The following is a 17,462-nucleotide window of genomic DNA, read 5'->3' on the forward strand; positions in this document are numbered from 1 at the left end:
AAAAAAAAAAAAAAAAACAAAAACCACAAACCCCCTTACCTCTGGGCAACTTGATTCCAGCTCAGGAGATACATGATTAAATTCCCCTACTTTTTTGCAAATGTAGAAAGATCTGTCTTCACATTTTTTAACTTTCCAACGTCCCTCCTAAGGGAAAGAAAAAGAAGTATATTCTGTACATATCCATATTCTCATGCATATCTATACACACACATTAGAGTATACCCCCTCCTCCTATTTTAACTTTTCAGTAAAACCAAGTAATTTTTCTCACTCTGTTCATTAATTAATCCTTAGACGGATCATTCATTTCTACCAACACTGTCACCAGGACTTTTCAAATCAATCATATAAAAGGGTTTGTCTCTTTGAATCACTCTTTGGGATGTAATGCATTTTAATTAACTAACACTACGGCTGTGCCAGAGCACTTACTTTTCAGAATAGATAGGAACTTTCTTCCTATTATAGTTCTTTGTAAGATTAATCTTTATATTTGAACAGTCCTTACTCAAGATATAAGAAAGTTTGTATGAAGTAATTTTCAGACATCTATATATACTGGAGAAGTACCAAAAATAATGCTTGAAGAATTATAACTTGAACTTCCTTTTCCTTTGTATTTTAAATTTTCATTTGTTTGTTTACACTTGCAAACTAAGTAAACTATGGTTTTGTGCATGTAAAACCCAAAATTTTACCAAAGTCCTATTTTCTGCTTCCAATGGGAACCCGCTTTTCCAGGTCACTGTAATTGTCTTGGCTTTCCCATGAGTTAAAGATTGCAACCTGGACCCACGACTGGAGAAACAACAGAAACCCTTTTGTATACAGTTTTCACACTTCAGCAAAACACAGTTTACCAAAAAAAAAAGGATTATAGTGCCGCTCATGTAAGCCAGTGAATTTAAGTACTGTTAATTGTAAAAGTAAAGTAAATTTATGTCCAAATTAAAAAAAACCCGACAGCGCGATGAGTTGTGATTTGACAAGACACTGTGTTATTTGAACATTACTCCCAGTTTTACTGCTGTCAACTTCTATAATTTTAAGTAGATGCATAAAATTTATAAATATTGACAAGAACATAAAATAGGCACAGCTGACTGTTTTTCAAAACTTTAATTTGAAGCTTGCAAGACAGGGACTGATGCATCATACATTAGAATATACACTACTTGGATTTTAAATTACTTTGTCTTTACCAAAATACCTGCTCATATTTTTTCTCTTCCATTCGGCAAGCTTTATGTATGTAACATTATTTTTTTTGACCATAAGCTCAAAACCTATGATTAATTTTCTGTGCATCAGCACTGCAAAACGTATTGGTTTCCAAAGGCTACATTGTATTTATCATAACGTGAATCTATTAGGAATCGGAAGACAAAGTCTACAGGTCATGGTTTAAAAAAGTACGCACACTGAGAAAATAAATTATTATGAGCCAAAATAAAAGCATGTGTCTAATTCTTTCAAAAATAAAAGGAAACTTACAGATCCTTGTGCTGAAACACAGAGTTGGCCTGTTCTTTGAAAGGCGTCAGGTTCTTGGCTGTGCCAGTTAGAGAATTTTACTGGGGTGCCATCTGACCACTCAAAAACAACCGCCGTGTTATTGCTGTATAACCCAATCCATGTTTCAGTTACATTTTCTGTAAAAGAATAAGTGAGTTCAGATTTCAATGGTGAAGAAATAATGCCTGTTGTTCCTGCAACGTCAACACCACTGTTCAAAATTATTCATGCGATTTTCATAAGAATTACCGTCTTTCAGGACAAAAAAAAAAAAAAGTAGCTGTATGAACTTTAGGAAACCTCACCGATGAGATAATGTTCTGCTGCCCTTGAAGACTAAATTGTTTCAAAAACAGATCAACATATGTGATAATAAGCTTTGAAATCCTGAAAAATACAAATCAAGAGCATATGCACTTTTGTGAATTGCACGGGGCAGAAAGCCTGACATGGAAGGGAAAGATTTCTTTTTATAGTCTTCCATGGCACGCTCAGCTTTAGATTTCTCTGAGCGATGCTTATAAGTTCCAGTTGTAGCCACAGGAGCTGGCAAACATAAGACAGACAAGCCTTGGGGTTTGATGCGATGCCTTACTTGACCGGCTACTACAGCTAGAAGTATACGGGCCTTCGGGCACAAAAGCCCTTCTCCTGAAGAGGAGCCTGGAGTAGGTCTGAAACAGAAGCAGCAGATTTGGAAGCTGAATGCAAGCTGAGAACGATTACATCCATTCATCACAGCACCTCTGGAAAAAATGGTACTTGGTATCTATGGAGGATGCTAATAGAGGTGAGGAAGATGATACGGTGGTTAATCTCCTAGGAGAAAGACAGACAGGACAGCGAAGAGGATGGACAGCAGGAGGGATGGTAACGGGAGATGATGTCCAGTAAATCCAGTGTAACGCGTTGTCCTCCAACCACAGCTGATGGGACAGAGTTGATAAAACACGTCACTGTGCCCCAGCTCTGGGAAGCTTAAACTGATGGCCAAACTGTGCGGCTCTGCCAGCACACCGATGTCAGCTGGAGGCACAAAACACTCACTTTTCTTTGCTGCTGTTATGACAACAAAAGTCTTGGCGTCACTGCACCAAAGAGCTTTTGTTCATTAAGTTCCTGTGTAATTATGCTACTTCTTAGGGCAACGTGGACTAGCAGAACTCCTTTGATACACCCTGCTGCCATCAAAGGGGACTCTGCCAACATACCAGCAGCAGCAACTTTGCAGTGTGGACAAAGCCAGCTTGAAAAAGCAAAAGATACTCTGAATTGTTGCTTCTAAGCACAATTCTTGCATAGATGATCACTGAATGCTTTGCAACAGTTTGCAAGGAACCAACCAAGAACAGGAAAGGACAAAAGCTAGCAGGTTTACTGCGGCCTCGTTGTGTTTACTTTGTTGATTCATTTATTTTTTTCAAGTATGGTTATTGGAGAAGGTGACACTGTACCTTTTTAAGACTCCTAGAAGGAGCATGCATCATGCTTTCTTCTTTGTAAACACCATTTGGGTGTCCCTTGCAATATAGCGCTTAAGTGGCTAACAATGTTAAAGGACTGCACAAAAGAGCATCACGAAACGCTTCAAGAAACACTGCACACTTTAACTCCCCAAACTCACCACTTTCAAGCAAGTTAAGGAGCAGCTCTGCATCTGCCATGGAGGATATACTAATGAGCCCGCTACTGTCACTTTGGCATGAGATGAAAGCATCGTTCCAGCTCTTCTCCTCTTTATGAAGTCTGTAGCAGTTGCGATTGTGTGGGTACCAGCCAGGGTCACAACGAGTGGCATAATACTTCCATGTATCTTTTAATTAAGCATACAAAGTTCGTGTATATTAGATAGAACTGCCAAGGTTATGTTATCTTACAACACATTTAGACCCATTTTTATCTCCAAATGCTGAAAACGGTCATCCAAGATGACTTAAGGAGGCCAAAACACATGCTCTATGGAGCATCACCTACCAAGCAAAACAAAATTTCTCCCACTTTATTTTATGATGCAACTATTTGGGCTGCTGGACTAGTGCAAACACACTAATGGATATGCTATTCAGTTTAAAACATGTTAGATCTCCCTTATTACCTGATTCAAAATCAGCTAAAGCTTTTTCAGATGCATTACCTCATTATCTGAAACAAGCAGGGAAACTTTCTTCTAAGTTATCAGGAAGAAGTTGAAGCTGTATAACTTGTTCTTATCAAAACAAAAATTAGTGTTCTAAGAAACTCAATTCTTTACCTTTCCCACAGAATGGGAGTCTGAGGCACTCTATGTACTATGTATCCTGTACTCATTATATAAACACTTTAAAAAAAATATTTGTACAATGGGTTTTTTTGTATATGGAAAGTACAGGATGCCATAAAATTAACTGCAAACTTTGAGCTGCATTTATGCAACTTTCTTCTCTTGGGCGACTGGTTAATTCAATTCAAAGATGAAAACCTATTTTTAAACTCAAAAGTGTGGCTCTATTGTAATATAAAGAGAATGAGTATTGTGTAAGCCACTGATCATGTAAGGAACCAATTAAATGCCATGTATATTAACATTATTTGCTATTTTTAAGACTCTCGACATGACTTTATTTAAACAGAAGGAAGTGTTACTACTTCAGTTAATGTAAACTATTCACCTTAAACTTGTGAATCCATACATTTAGTCCAGCTAGGACTCTATTCTGATGACTTTATATTCATGTGGCTTCCACTTGTTCTCCTTCCACACCCACAAATAGGCTACAGTAACATTGATGGACTTACCCAATGTTTCATGCTCTGTCTTATTTAAATATTTTTTGCATACAAAAGGCAATCCAGAGTCACATAAATAACTTTGCCAGCCGTACTTCAATTTTGAATTAATCACTGCACAATTATTTTCTCTAAAACGGTTATCAGAGACATCTGCAAGCACATTTTTGAGAAGCACAAAGTTACAAAAATTCAACATGGTTACTTGTAAAATGGTGTTGTAAGGCTCTCTGCACCTTATTGAGTGAATATATAAACATCCCTGCACACCCAAACTTCTAGTAATGTTACACCCATGCTATGGACAGCTGAACATTGACCATGATTTACACGTGAGGCAATCCCTCCTTGGCTGCTGCTATCAGATGAGAGGCTGAAATAAGCTCTAGTGTCTTTGTTATATCTGCTGGTGGACAGACCTCAAAATGTAGCAAGCCAAGTCACAAAGCTCATGTTAACGTGCTAATGTTAATTACAGCACGTTAATGTAAACAAACTGAAACTCCTTTCTCCCATGAAACCAGCCAGAGCAAAGCTTTTAAATATGCAATTGGAATGCTGAAAACACCCTTAGAAGTAAATGATGAAAGGGCTGGATCATTAATGCTTTGAACAGATCCATCTCAATCGATGCTACGTCCCTAGAAGGGGCTTTTAGTTCATTAATATGAATAAATATTTCTAAAAAAAAAAAGAAAAGAGGTACACTGGTTCACTTGATTCACTTTTCAAATGCAGCTGTGGGAACAGCCCTCTTGTATCTAAGCTGCAGTTCCAGAGGGCGTACAGTGATACACCGACACTGCTACAACATAGCCCAGAGGAACATCAAGTACTTGCTCTCCAGTTCACAAAGGCCAGCGCTGCTCCATCTGACCACTGCCAGCCAGCATCTTCCTCCAGGCGATTCAGGCCCGTCCACAGCATCACGTCTGTGGCATTTAACTGCCCTGAAACAGAAAAAAAATAAACAAAGTAATACTTCACGCTTTCCCCGTGTTTTAAAATACCTAGAGGTACAGATCTGCTGTCCTGACTTGTTACAATAGGAATAAAACAAAACTTCAAATTAGCCTCCAGGAAGTTCAGGCTGTTTTTCCTGTCCTTAGAAAAAAAATCTATTACTTTGTTAACCAACACAGAGATGAAAAGGAATAAACTCAGAAGTCTGCATCCTTCAAAAGCTCCTCATCCCGCAAACCCTTCCTGCAGAAGCTGTTGCTGACCTCAGAAGTTAAATCTAGAACAAGCAGCGACATAAACGGTGGCCTGTTTCAGCTTTCTGTAAACCAAACAACTTGCAGTCCCTTTACAGCCTGCAGGCGTATCAAAAAGCTAATGAAATAATTTTAAAAACTTCCCCCTAGCTTATATCCTGTGATTGAAAATCAGCAATGATGGGAAGCAATGGGCAAGACACCTGAGGCAGCCTTTCACACCACGGCTCTGCCACCCGTTCCTCCGCTTGGTCCTCCCCACACACGCCAAAATACCCAGGGAAGCCACGCTGTCGGAAGGCTCTGCAAAATTTGTCTGAGGTGCTTGCTGCACGGGGGAAAGCAAAAGACTTATCAGGGAAGGAATGCCATCCATTTATGAAAGCAGAAGTGGCATTTTTCCCAAGCAGGACATTGACTTCAGGCCTGCAGAAACGTTCTCGTCATTCACATTTGGTGAAGTCCAGCTCGCAAAGGAGACTTAACAGGAGAAAGGGACGCCAGGGCACATTGCAGAGACGGTAAATATTTGTGTAATTCTCCAAAGAAAACAAACACGCTCCATAACCAAGAATGAATGAGAGTCTCTGTGGGGAGGGAGAATTAAGACAATGACACCCTCACACAACACCTACCGCCACTTCTGCGCTCGGGTCATTAAGGCTGTAACTCACCTTCACCCTTGCTTTTCCAAACAGCTCCACTGAGGCGCGTTACGTGACGCGGCCTCGCAAGCAGCAATGGGAGAGACATCGCACAGCATGAGGCTCCAAAGCCTACCCCTTTTCCATGGGTAAAGTGCAAATCTAACTACAGGTTTCCTACGAGGGCCCCAGAGATGCGTCTACTCACTGCTTAAGTTACTTATGTAGTCCTGCTCTTCGGGGTCGGCGACGCTCAGCAGGTCCCCTCCTTGCAGCTGACAGGCGGCCCGTGCCTCGCGCCAGCTCAGCACAGACGCCAGGTTGAACTGGTAGCAAAGGTGCGTGTTTGGGTTCTTCTGCCAAAAAGTGCCGCAGCCGCTCTCTGCTCAAAAACAGACTCGTCACCAACAGCCCAAGACTACAAGCTAATCAGAAATACAACACTTTGAACAATTCCATTAATTAACGACAGCAGCATCCCAATGGAAGCACGATTACAAACTCCTTCCATGTTCCTTTGTTAAAGAACATACGGAAATAGGGCAATAACAGAATAAAGCGTTGCTCCATATTTCCTACGGTTGATAAAATACTCAGGAGCTGATCTGCAGCTGGTGGTGGTTTTCACAGCTGCCATGAAGCCAAGAGAGCTACGTTTTAATTTATACCAGCTGATCACTTGTTCCTAAAGCTGTATGTTTGAAATATTCAAACCATGAACACCTCACCCAACTTATGGAGGCGCAGTGACTGGATCTCCTTCTACCTTGTACTCAAGAGAATAGACTTGCTATAATTACAAAATATAAGCAAGGCTGAAAATACCACCTATTATAATGGTTGCCCAGAAACCCCCATTACAAAGACACATTTACAGCTGTTTTTAAGATGCTTTGGAACAGAGATCTGAAGCGTAGCTTGAGAAGGGAGGGCTTTTCTAAACCACATCTGCTGATAGAAGATACTATTTTGCTTATTTCTGCAAGAAGCTGGAATATTCACAAAGATTATACATCCAAAATCTTTCCAATATCAAGTATTTTTAAAGCTATCGCTTCTAAGTGCGTTAGGCCCAAGACGTGTCCCAGGTAGTGCACAGAAGAAAGGGAATGTGCAAACGCAGGACGTGACTTAGCACGAGCAGCCCTTACTTTACACGCTTCAGAGGAGCTCCTGATGTATCGCTGGGAGGGAGAGGCTGAGCTGCGGGGTGAGGTCAAGGGGCTGCGCAGAACAACATCCTTTTGCTCACCCCCCGCAGTTTCGCCTTGGGGATGAGGACGTGGGTCTCCAAAGGCCAAACATGAGAAATGATGATAAAATTTGCCAAAGTCGTCTTTTTGTATTTTTTAAAGAGACATTCCCCTCTGATGGAAGGGAGGTAATCCAAACCAGAGCGCGTCCTAGAATTATTAATAAAGAGCAAAGACGCTCTTGGGGGCGGGGGGAGAGAGAAGACATGCAACATCTTACCAGCATTTGGGCAAAACCCCCATTTTTCATCCTGTTCATAGTGAGTTGTTGTGGCACACCAGTCAAACTCTTTCCCATCTCTGGTACACTCATAATACCACTTGTTGTTATATTTAAATGGAAAAATGCATGGGAAACCAAAAGAATTTCCCAGCAAGGTGTACGTTTCTGGAATAAATAAAACGCAGAGATTAAAAGAATGCAGACCACAGAAATTTCTTTGCCCCCATACTTCATTATTCCCATTTTTAGCAGCAATGACAAAAATAAAACGTCTAAAATTATTTTCTAATTTTAATTTGTAATTAATAACACAGCATTACAAATATAAGCAGCATAACTTCAGTGAACAGAATTTGTAAATAACACTTTATGAAATCTGTCACCATGAAATAAGGCACGCTCTCATAACTTACTACACTCAAAAAAACCAACAAGCCAAGCCTGAATAATTAACATATAAATTCTGCACTTACGTCTCAGAACAACTACATAAAACAATAGTTATCAGAATTGGTACACGCTCAGATGCAAACTCTACTTAGGTTTTATTTGTTAGTCTATGACAACTGACCAATTTAGCATTATTTCCCCTCTTTATGAAGTGGATTTCTAATGTTTTTTCCATTCTCTTTGTCATTCTATGGGAAAGGAAATGCAAAAGACAAAGGAATATTAAATAAACTTTTAAAAATAAGTTTTCATACCATGAGGAATAGTAATCTAGCTAAAGAACTGACGTTACATACAATTGTTGTCACAATTAATTAATGCCTTATAAAATATTTAAAATATTTTCTATTGTCCTTTGAGCACCAAAATATCGAGAGAATCCAGTGCAACTGAAAGCAATAAAAGCTTCACCTCAGTTGAGTGTCTCCTTAACCTCAGAGCTTCTATAAAAGCTCAAAGAACCACAATCACACTTAGAATGAAATTGTTTGTCAAATATCCCATGTTGATAGCCTAAAGATCAAAGTCCTTCAACTACAGAATCAGCATGTACTGCCAGGTTCCTAGAGTTTTCCAGAGTTAATGGCTGGCTGTGCACATATAAAAAAAAGCAGTTTACACATTGTAAATCCCCTTTAAAGCCTTCTGATATGAACAGATGATACGGAGAACACGGGTTTAAAAACATCAGGATTGCTTCTCTGTCTGCCCGCTATCATGCTGCTACCTACGGAGGTGCAAGGGATTATCTCAGTCCTGGCAAGAAACCAAATTTGACAGCTATAGACCTCTCACCACAGTTATATACATTTATTTCTTTGAAGGTAGAGATGCACCCCCCCCAACCTGGTGGGCTAACAGGCTGACTTGTGTTTACTTGCATGTGCATAAGCTAAGGTAGAAGGTGAAAAATAGAAATTGGAGGTGGAAGAGATTTTGACAACACAATTAATTACTTTGGTCCTGAAACCAGGCTAGAAGTATCTGCCTAAGGCTGATCCTCTTCTCCCAGGCGTTGCAGCACTAGGGCTAAACCAGGTCTACTTTCATCTCACTATGCGTACATAGCACATGTGTAAAGACTTTTTGCGGGTTTAAATATTTTCTGTCTGGTCTTAAGTATAAACTCCGCTGCTAGGTTTTAAAGAAGAGGCTGGATGCTATAGTGCTTTCCCAAGTTAACACGGCTCCCAAAGGAATGACTTTGGAGCTAGCAGAGGCCAAGCCCAGCTACACCTACAGAGGAAACCACTGAGTCCAGATCTGCAACCCAAACACCCAGTTCAAATGGGGAGAATCAACAGCTCCAGTCTGGGACATGCTGTGCAAACATTAGGTCTCTCCTTCTACAGAAATGCCGAGGAAGGGGTCAAGGTACAGTCTGCCTGTTGCTGTTGGCAGTCAAAGGGTTTATCTCGGTCCTTATACCTGGAAAACCGTTCAGGTCTGCAGACCTGGATCTTGACATACATTCCTACGCCTTCACTAGCTGTACAGCGGGATTAATCAAAAGCCTCATCTCTGCTCCAAAGTTTGGCACGTCCAGAGTCCAGGCGCTGAACGTTGCAAACATTCGGTTCATGCACGCTGTGACCACAGACTGATTTTCAGTGATAGGAATTCCAAATCCTTCCTTATCTCTCTTTGGGTTTATCTGATAACGAAAGCTGCAGGACCGGCAACAGCAAATCCTTAGTTCCCCCTTTTATTTTACAGAGGATTTGAAATTACTATTTCCTGTTTTGCAAGGATACTGGTGCTTTTCTGGGTCCACATAGCAGATAAGGAAAAAAAAAAAATCGATTTTGTGGTATGCTCACCACAACTATTGGATACAAAAACCCCAAACTTTGAGTCCCAAACCACAACAGAGGCTGGAAGGGATCATAAGCACCCGACCTTGCTTCAAAAGAACTTTTGAAAACTTTTCCCACATACATTTCTATGACAACATTTTATTTTTACCTTGAAATGGTAGTTCACAAAGGTCTTCATCATAGGACATGTACTGTTTCCACTGAGAAGTCGATTTTTTTTTGGCCACAATACGTTTGCTGTTTTCAACGGACAATTTGTACTCTGATACACCAACTAACGCTCCTCCATCACAATTCCACCATAACGAGTATTGAGTTGAATCACATTCAAGCATACTTAACGGCTGTTCTGGTCTACTGACATTCAGTCCTAGACAGGTACTTCTGCCTATGTTGAAAAGACGGCGATTGGACACCCATTTCCATAACATGTCTTTTGAGAGTCGACCGCAGTCTTCCAGAACAAGGCCAACTGCATCTGCTTTAACGCACAAGTCGGTGTCTTCACTTTGGATAATAAATATCCCTTTGTCTGTAGAGAAATAAAAGAAAAAAGTTTCAGTCTGTAGAACACTGCAATTGATCAAATTGGATCAAAAGACAAATGTTTTAGTTGGGAGCTATTTAGGAAGAAAACTGAAAATATCCATCAGAATAACTGGTGCTTCAAAAAATAAGAGTACTGGTCTAAATTTACTGCCAGCTGAGTTTTTAACATGTGGACCACTTGCAAGATCACAAAAATAAGGCTGGGTAATATTTCTCAAGTTAGATAGCAAAAAAACATGGGGCGCCCAAAAACATCAGTCACGTTCAAAGAAAAAAAACACTGGTCACCAAGAAATACGCAGTAATGGAGCACAGGTTTAAGTGGTACAAGAAGTCATACCGTAAATTGTAAAATAATTCTCAGGGGATGGATCAGAGAGTGCAATTAAGGTAAACGCTAAGAAGTTTAAAGCTGACTGCCATATTCTCCACCATGTTTATTCTTCACTCTCTGCAACTACAGAGGCAGAAAGAAAATATTTCGCACTGTATTGTAAACAGGATACAGAAAAGGTAGGATTTATCCATACCATAAGAGCTGGTGGGCAAGGGTTAAAGTATGCCCTCCCTACTGGATGCATATTGGTCAACCATACATGACTACCCTGGGCCACAGCAGATGTTGTGAGGTTAGACTGACACCCCGGCTTTCTTGGAATCGTGTAGAAATTCATTGAACTATGTGACATCACTTAATAAGTATGTGAAAAAAAGTCAGCTGTTTAATGTCTTGGGAACAAATGTTTAACTGAGCATATAGACTGAAAAAAAAACCAAACAACTAAGGGCAGCTGAGGAACTGGAAATCAGCAAAATACAAACTTACAACAGCTCAGCTACTTCATTCACTCTGAAATCCAATGGTAGTTAACCCACTGAGTTCCTCTCACGTTATAGGCAAGATACTTATTTTATGCCTCGGGAGATTATGTGTTGAAAACCTGAGCAGCAGTTCCATTTTGCCTTGACATTTTACTGTGATGATTTCTGCCACGTGTGCTTTCCAGCTGCTGCAATTCACTATACCTAACACCTTGAAGCAGTAACTATAATAAAAAAAACCCCTCTCAAACTGGCATAGCCCACATCTAAAGTCTGAGATGCAGAGGTCCACCTGGATGCTGCGTCTGGATTTAGTACATACGGTTTAGGTGTAGCTGTAGAAAAGAAAGTCTTTCCAAGCAGCAGTGGGACAGTGCTGTGTAACAGGCAGACGGGAGATCAGCTCACCAATATAATAACCACACAAGTGGAAGAGAGATATAGACTACGGACAGGTTTTTGGTTACAGATTCTGCGAAGAGCACATCAAGTAGTCTGACTTACAGAGAGGACGGAATCACACTGCCTTTCTGACCAGCAGCAGGTGAGAACCAGCCCATCACACGTAATTGTATCTCCCAAGCACCTAGCAGCTGTCCTACGTCAAGGCCTTAACCATCTGGGGCAGAGTTCCTTTAATCCATCATATTTCCACAGCCCTCAGGTGTCTGAGCTCACTCAAAAACCATCAGAAAACACTCTGTGACAGATACCCAGCTTGACCGTTTGCTTTTGACTTTTCTGTGAAGTTGTGCAGTTTGTGCTGGTTTCATCCGTCTTATCCAACCCAATCCTCCATGGGCGACACAGGCATCGCTATCTACGTGGCCAGAAAGGGTTCTGCCTCTCATGCTAGGTTATGTCTTTTCCACAGCAGTCTTATCTTAGTTGACCAAGAAAATACACTGCTAATTTACTAGATAAGTGGAAGCTGGGATGTTGTTAGCACCAGCAAACACTGATTAATGAAGTTAATTCACCATGATACTGGGATTCACACTTAAATAAACTTCTTATGCAAACTCCCGATGTACCTCCACCTTGACAGAACCCAGCAGCTCCCATGCAGCAGCTCCTGGGGGTGAGGGGAGCAACACCACAACCCAAAGATGAAGGATTCTCAACCTTTGAATGCCTTTATCTGTAAGGCTCTTAAGAGTTGCAATGACTGCTGAGAAAAGATAAGGGTCTTACACAGTATACACAAATAACCCAGCTGGAGGATCTCTGAATAATAGCACGCTTCCCTTTTTCGTTCGGCAGCCAAGAACAGCCAGACCATAATTCTTGAGCCACACAGGCCCCTTCTGAATGTGGTTTCCATTCCCCAACTAACAACGATCCAATTGGCAAGAGAGCCGTGCTGGTCTGAGGGCTTGCCAGGCCACCGCCAGCCCAAGGCAAAAGTAAGACACAAGAGGTGACAGGCTCGGTGACAGCTCCATGGGCCCCAGCCCAGCCTTCTCCTCAAGTGGGGCAGTGAGACAACTGGAGCAACACCAAGCCATGGGAACACCTCCAAGGCTCCCCTCCTTTCAGCTTGCGAAGCCACACGGTCCATTTTACAGGTGCTCTCACAGAAGGGTTTTGTTACAAAGCTCCTGGGGTCGGGTAGGATTCTGTGCCCAAAATCCCGCAGATGAAGAGCTGCAAGGGGTCTATAAACTTGCAAGCCCTAGAGGACGCAAGGAGAAAAGGAGATAGCCTATGCGTTAGGAACTGGCAGGGTGGAGGGAGGCCTTTGGAAACATCCCACTTCTATATCCAGGCCCCTCCATACAAGGACAAGGAGACAAGAAACAAAGCGAAGGCCCAAGCTGATGTGAAGCCGCAGATGAAGAGCTGACAGCTGACCAGTACCTCCAAGTTCCTGTTTACTTAGGTTCAACATAGCTAATAGGGAATAAATGGCTGTAACAAAACTAGGAGAACAAGATATCTCCACTTCCTTCCTCCTCACCTCCCACTTCCTTCCCCGACAAAAAAGCAGTGAGAATTGCTCATGTGGTAACAGAGAAAATAACTGGAATTTATTGGAAATGAGAAAAACATAACCTATACTCCCTCCAGGTGCAACTAAAGCAACGGGCAGTGGAATAATAAGCGGGGAGACGAAAAGGGCGCAGGGCACAGCCAGGGGGGCAGATTCGCCAGGGTTCACGCTTTCGAAACCCCTCACCCCTGTGCGGGGCGAGCCCTTCACCCTGCCCAAACCCCCGGGCCAGGGTCGGCCTGACCCCAGCCGGGGACTCGCCCCCGCCTCGACGCGTCCCGGCAGCGCTGGGAGCCGGCGGGGCGGGACAGAGCCCCAGGCGGGGAGGCCCGAGGGCTTCCCCGCCGCTGCCAGCCCCTCACGGTGCAGGGCGGGGACGGGGCTGGGGGGCGAACGGCTCAGCCCGGCTCGGAGCGGGGACTCCGCCGCTGCCCCCCGACCCGCCGCGGGGACCCCCGGGGTGCGCGCCCCGCGTCCCCCCCAACCCGGTCCCTGTCCCCGTCCCTCCCCGGGCCGCCCCCCGGAGGCGTCACTCACTCCGAAGGGAGGGCACCTCGTCCCGGCGGAGGGCGGCGGCATCCCGCGCCCCGCCGAGCAGCAGGCAGCAGGCCAGGAGCCGCAGCCGCACGCCCAGCATCGCCGCCGCACTGCGCCCACCCCGCGCCGCGCCGGGGGAGCGGGCCCCGCCGAGCCCTGCCCCGGGGAGGGCAGAGGAACGATCCCACCCCGGAGGCGCCCGGCAGGAGGAGGAGGAGGAGGAGGAGGAGGAGGAGGAGGAGGAGGAGGGGCGGCCCGGCCCGGGAGGGGCGCGGGGGAGGTCGCGGCAATCGCGCCGGAGCCGCCCGCCCCCGTCCGTGTGCCCGGGACGCGGGGGCCTGGAGGGGGGACGCCGCCGGGGACCGCTCGGGGGGGCTTGGAAGCGGCGCTCGTGGAGCTCGGGTCGTCTGCCCGGGTCGGGGTTGTGGATTCAAGCGGACAAAAAGCTCTGTATTAATATTATTCTCCATCTGAAAACACTTACTTTCTCCAGGTGCTTCTAAAAAGAACCAGAAAATTACACAAAGGGACTGGAAGTGGGGGACCACTGGTAGCCCAGCCCGTGTTCACAGCTTTGCTGCCCTGTCCCTGAGCATCCCCGCTTCTACACACCTCACCCAGAGACTGGGTTTTTTTCAGCTGGGTCAGCTTGTCCAGTTGACTGGCCACTGAATGAATGCCACAACTCGAAGTCATTTTACATTTTGGCACGGGGAAAAATAATTGCCGCCTTCCATTTCATTCATCTCTGTTTTCATTCAAATATTCGCAGGAGTTGCCCCACTTGGGCTGAGTTTCCATCTTTATGGAAGCTACGAATAGTGGAGGGAAAGTCGAAAGCAGAACCTCCGGGTTAAAGATAGAGAAGCTTTACTGGAAATCAGCAAGACAGATTGCTTTTAATCTGCATAAGCAAGTTCCTGCATTGTTCTTTGTGCATAGCAGGCAAGTATATAAATGTATACATAAATGTATAAAAATAAATGTACAGTGTTGGAGCAGAACTGAACTGAGCCTCAGTTCCCCCACGTCCCCCTCAATCACAACACAAGGACGGAAACAGAAAGCTCTGGGCTTGGGGGAAGCTTCTCCCTGGTAGTTGGGTAGAAGAAGGAATTGAGAAACAAGCGAAGCCGAGCACTTAGAAAGGAGCTAACTGAAGGGGTTTCTCCCACTTTAACAGATGATAAACATGTCTGGCAGAGAACAAATGGCAGGAAGCGTTGCTGAACAAGCTGTTCTAGAATGGGCCTGACTTTGCAAGGCAGAAGGGCTGTAACTCTTAAGGAACTGCAATGTACCTCTCAGGAAAGCTGCAGCTTTCAGAGAATTTCAGATTCTGCAAGAGAAGCTTCTTAATGAGACGTTTATGAAAATCTATGCACTCAGAACTGTCTACATCTCTTCAGGAGTATTTGGCCACTGCTTTGAGTACTGAGCTACAGAAAAGGGCTCTCTTGCTCCAGAACCTGCTTCTGGGTCACACTGAGAGATCATGCTGTGTTCGTGGTACTACATTTTTTTTTTTCAGAAAAAGGTGCCAGTGACAAAAATGAGGTTGCTCTCAGCTGTGGGAATGAGCCCCACCTCAGCTGGATTTTTCTGCTCATTTCAGTAAGATCAAAGTAAGCACCTTGTGATTACAGATTCTTAATAATGAATATCTCAACAACATTTTTTTAAAATATTTTACTAAATGCAAATTAGCAATTTATTAATTCTGAGTAGTTTTCCTTTCTTCTTTTTTTTTTTCTTTGATATTCACATCTTCCTCTTTGACTAAACAGTTTTTTACTGTCTTGACTCTCTTCTGTTCTTGCTAAACTTGTAAATCTTTTCCAGTGCAGCTGGAAATACCCTGGCCTGGGTATTTATAGCTAAGCTATACCTACTTCATTATAATAATAAGACATCTTTGCTGGCATGGTAGCTTGTAAACCAACATGGTTGGCAACATTTTCTGAAGTAAACTTGATGACATAGTTTTTATTACATTGCTCATTAAATTGTATAACTTTCCAAATTTAATTGTTTATTTATTTATTTGTGCGTGTATTTGAAGCTTTACCTGTCTTCCTTCAAGGCATTTGCTGGAGTGCTTTGGCTCCTTTGTTTCATTTTCTGTCTGGCACCAACTTTTTGTAAATATTTTTGTCTTCTTTTCTCTGTCGGTGATCTGTTGTCTTTCTTTTTGTATATACTTGGACCCATATATATATATTTATTTTTATATATGTATATATGCACTTGTCTGAGCTGATCTGCCTTTGCTATTGAGGTAGTCTACACAGATGCTCAATACCTTCCCCTGTCTTTGCTTAGACATTAACTCAGCCTTCTGTAAGAGGCCTCTGCACAAATATGGACCCACTGCGCGTTCATGGCCCTGATGCACAAATACAAGTCCTCATCAAATTCACACTAATTTTGTTTTCTTACAAACCCATGGCTTGTTCAAGGCGCACACACACAGATCCAGTGGGTCGTGTGCTCAGCATCTTCTCATGCAGTAATTTCTGTTCATCATCTGAAGTCTGAGGGCAGGTCTCTCTTTTTTTTTCCTGCCAGCCAGAATGGGAATACCAAACCAGAGAACAGCTAAGAAGAAAAATCAGTACCAAAATCACTTGCATTAGCCATTCCCCACAAACAGCAATTCCATCTTTTTCAAAGGCACCATCCTCGGTCCTGTTTAGCCCTGAAAAATGACAGTTCCCAGGCATCTCGGGTCAACTCCCAAGTCTGTATTCATCTTCCCTACCACTTGAAAGTTTTCCTGTTTAGCCCAGACACAGAACTACTCTCATTTTTCAGTTCTGCCACTCCACTTAACACCTGGCTACAGGCACTACAGGCGCTGCTTCCACCTCCCCTACCTCCTCTGACATGTCCCAGCCATGCCCAGCAACACCCCTTTTCCTTTTGGCAGCTCTGCCTGCGTGTTCCTGTTACACCACTCCATCCCCCCGTGCTCCCAGGCAATCACTGCAGCTCCCAGGCTCTGCAGTTTCCGTCCCCACCAGCCCGCGTCGGATAGACCACCCTGCAGGACAGCTTACACTGGCCAGTTCCAGGTTAACTGGAAACCCTCGTTGCAAACTGACAATTTAACGTTTGCTAGTCAGAATGTGTTTTTCTAAATGTGACCCTTAAGTTTTATTAGCTAGGTGTTCATAGCTTTAGGCTGTAAACGTCTTTTTCCAAAATGAAAAACTCCCTCATAGTGGTGACACCAAGAGCATTAATAAAGCCTTATGCCTCTAAAACTCTGCTAGGTAGCTGCTATTCCTGCACGGCTGTGGAGAGAGTAACTACCTACGCGGCTGCTTCTGTGCCACATGAGCCACCTCTTGGGGAATCCTCTGTCCCTCTTCTACCAGTAAGCGCTCACTTGACACAAATCCAGAATGGTTGGTTAGAATATAGTTGCTTTAATATTGGGTAGAAATTTTACTGTTACTGTAAATCTAGGATGTCAGACTGGCTGTTGACAGGCAGGAGTATCAAATTCAATAGCAGACAGGCATTTAGTAATCCATCTGATGCAGAATTAAAGTCAAAAAATCAAATACAGCAATACTTACAATAAAACAAAACTGGGTGACGGGGCCAGAACTGCCTCTGGCCCATCCTCATTAGTTTCTCAAAGCCCGTCTTCACCTTATCCTTTCCC

General features: G+C 43.4%; 1 protein-coding gene across 3 annotated transcripts in view; it reads right to left on the reverse strand.

Annotated features, from left to right (window-relative positions):
• PLA2R1 (phospholipase A2 receptor 1) overlaps nucleotides 1-13,978 on the reverse strand; it is a 44,412-nt gene extending 30,434 nt beyond the window's left edge. For all 3 annotated transcript variants that reach the window (XM_063341538.1, XM_063341536.1, XM_063341537.1), the window contains exons 1-9: nucleotides 13,790-13,978; nucleotides 10,037-10,420; nucleotides 7,619-7,786; nucleotides 6,354-6,527; nucleotides 5,121-5,234; nucleotides 4,294-4,437; nucleotides 3,143-3,331; nucleotides 1,498-1,655; nucleotides 40-147 (exon numbers count right to left, since the gene is read on the reverse strand). In XM_063341538.1, coding sequence (XP_063197608.1) covers nucleotides 40-147; nucleotides 1,498-1,655; nucleotides 3,143-3,331; nucleotides 4,294-4,437; nucleotides 5,121-5,234; nucleotides 6,354-6,527; nucleotides 7,619-7,786; nucleotides 10,037-10,420; nucleotides 13,790-13,889 — 1,539 coding nt within the window. In that variant the 5' untranslated portion in view covers nucleotides 13,890-13,978. The remainder of the gene's footprint in view (nucleotides 1-39; nucleotides 148-1,497; nucleotides 1,656-3,142; nucleotides 3,332-4,293; nucleotides 4,438-5,120; nucleotides 5,235-6,353; nucleotides 6,528-7,618; nucleotides 7,787-10,036; nucleotides 10,421-13,789) is intronic.
• Between the last annotated feature and the right edge of the window lie 3,484 nt (nucleotides 13,979-17,462).

This window comes from Chroicocephalus ridibundus, chromosome 7, assembly GCF_963924245.1.
Source record: "Chroicocephalus ridibundus chromosome 7, bChrRid1.1, whole genome shotgun sequence".
In the NCBI taxonomy this organism is placed as follows: Eukaryota; Metazoa; Chordata; class Aves; order Charadriiformes; family Laridae; genus Chroicocephalus; species Chroicocephalus ridibundus.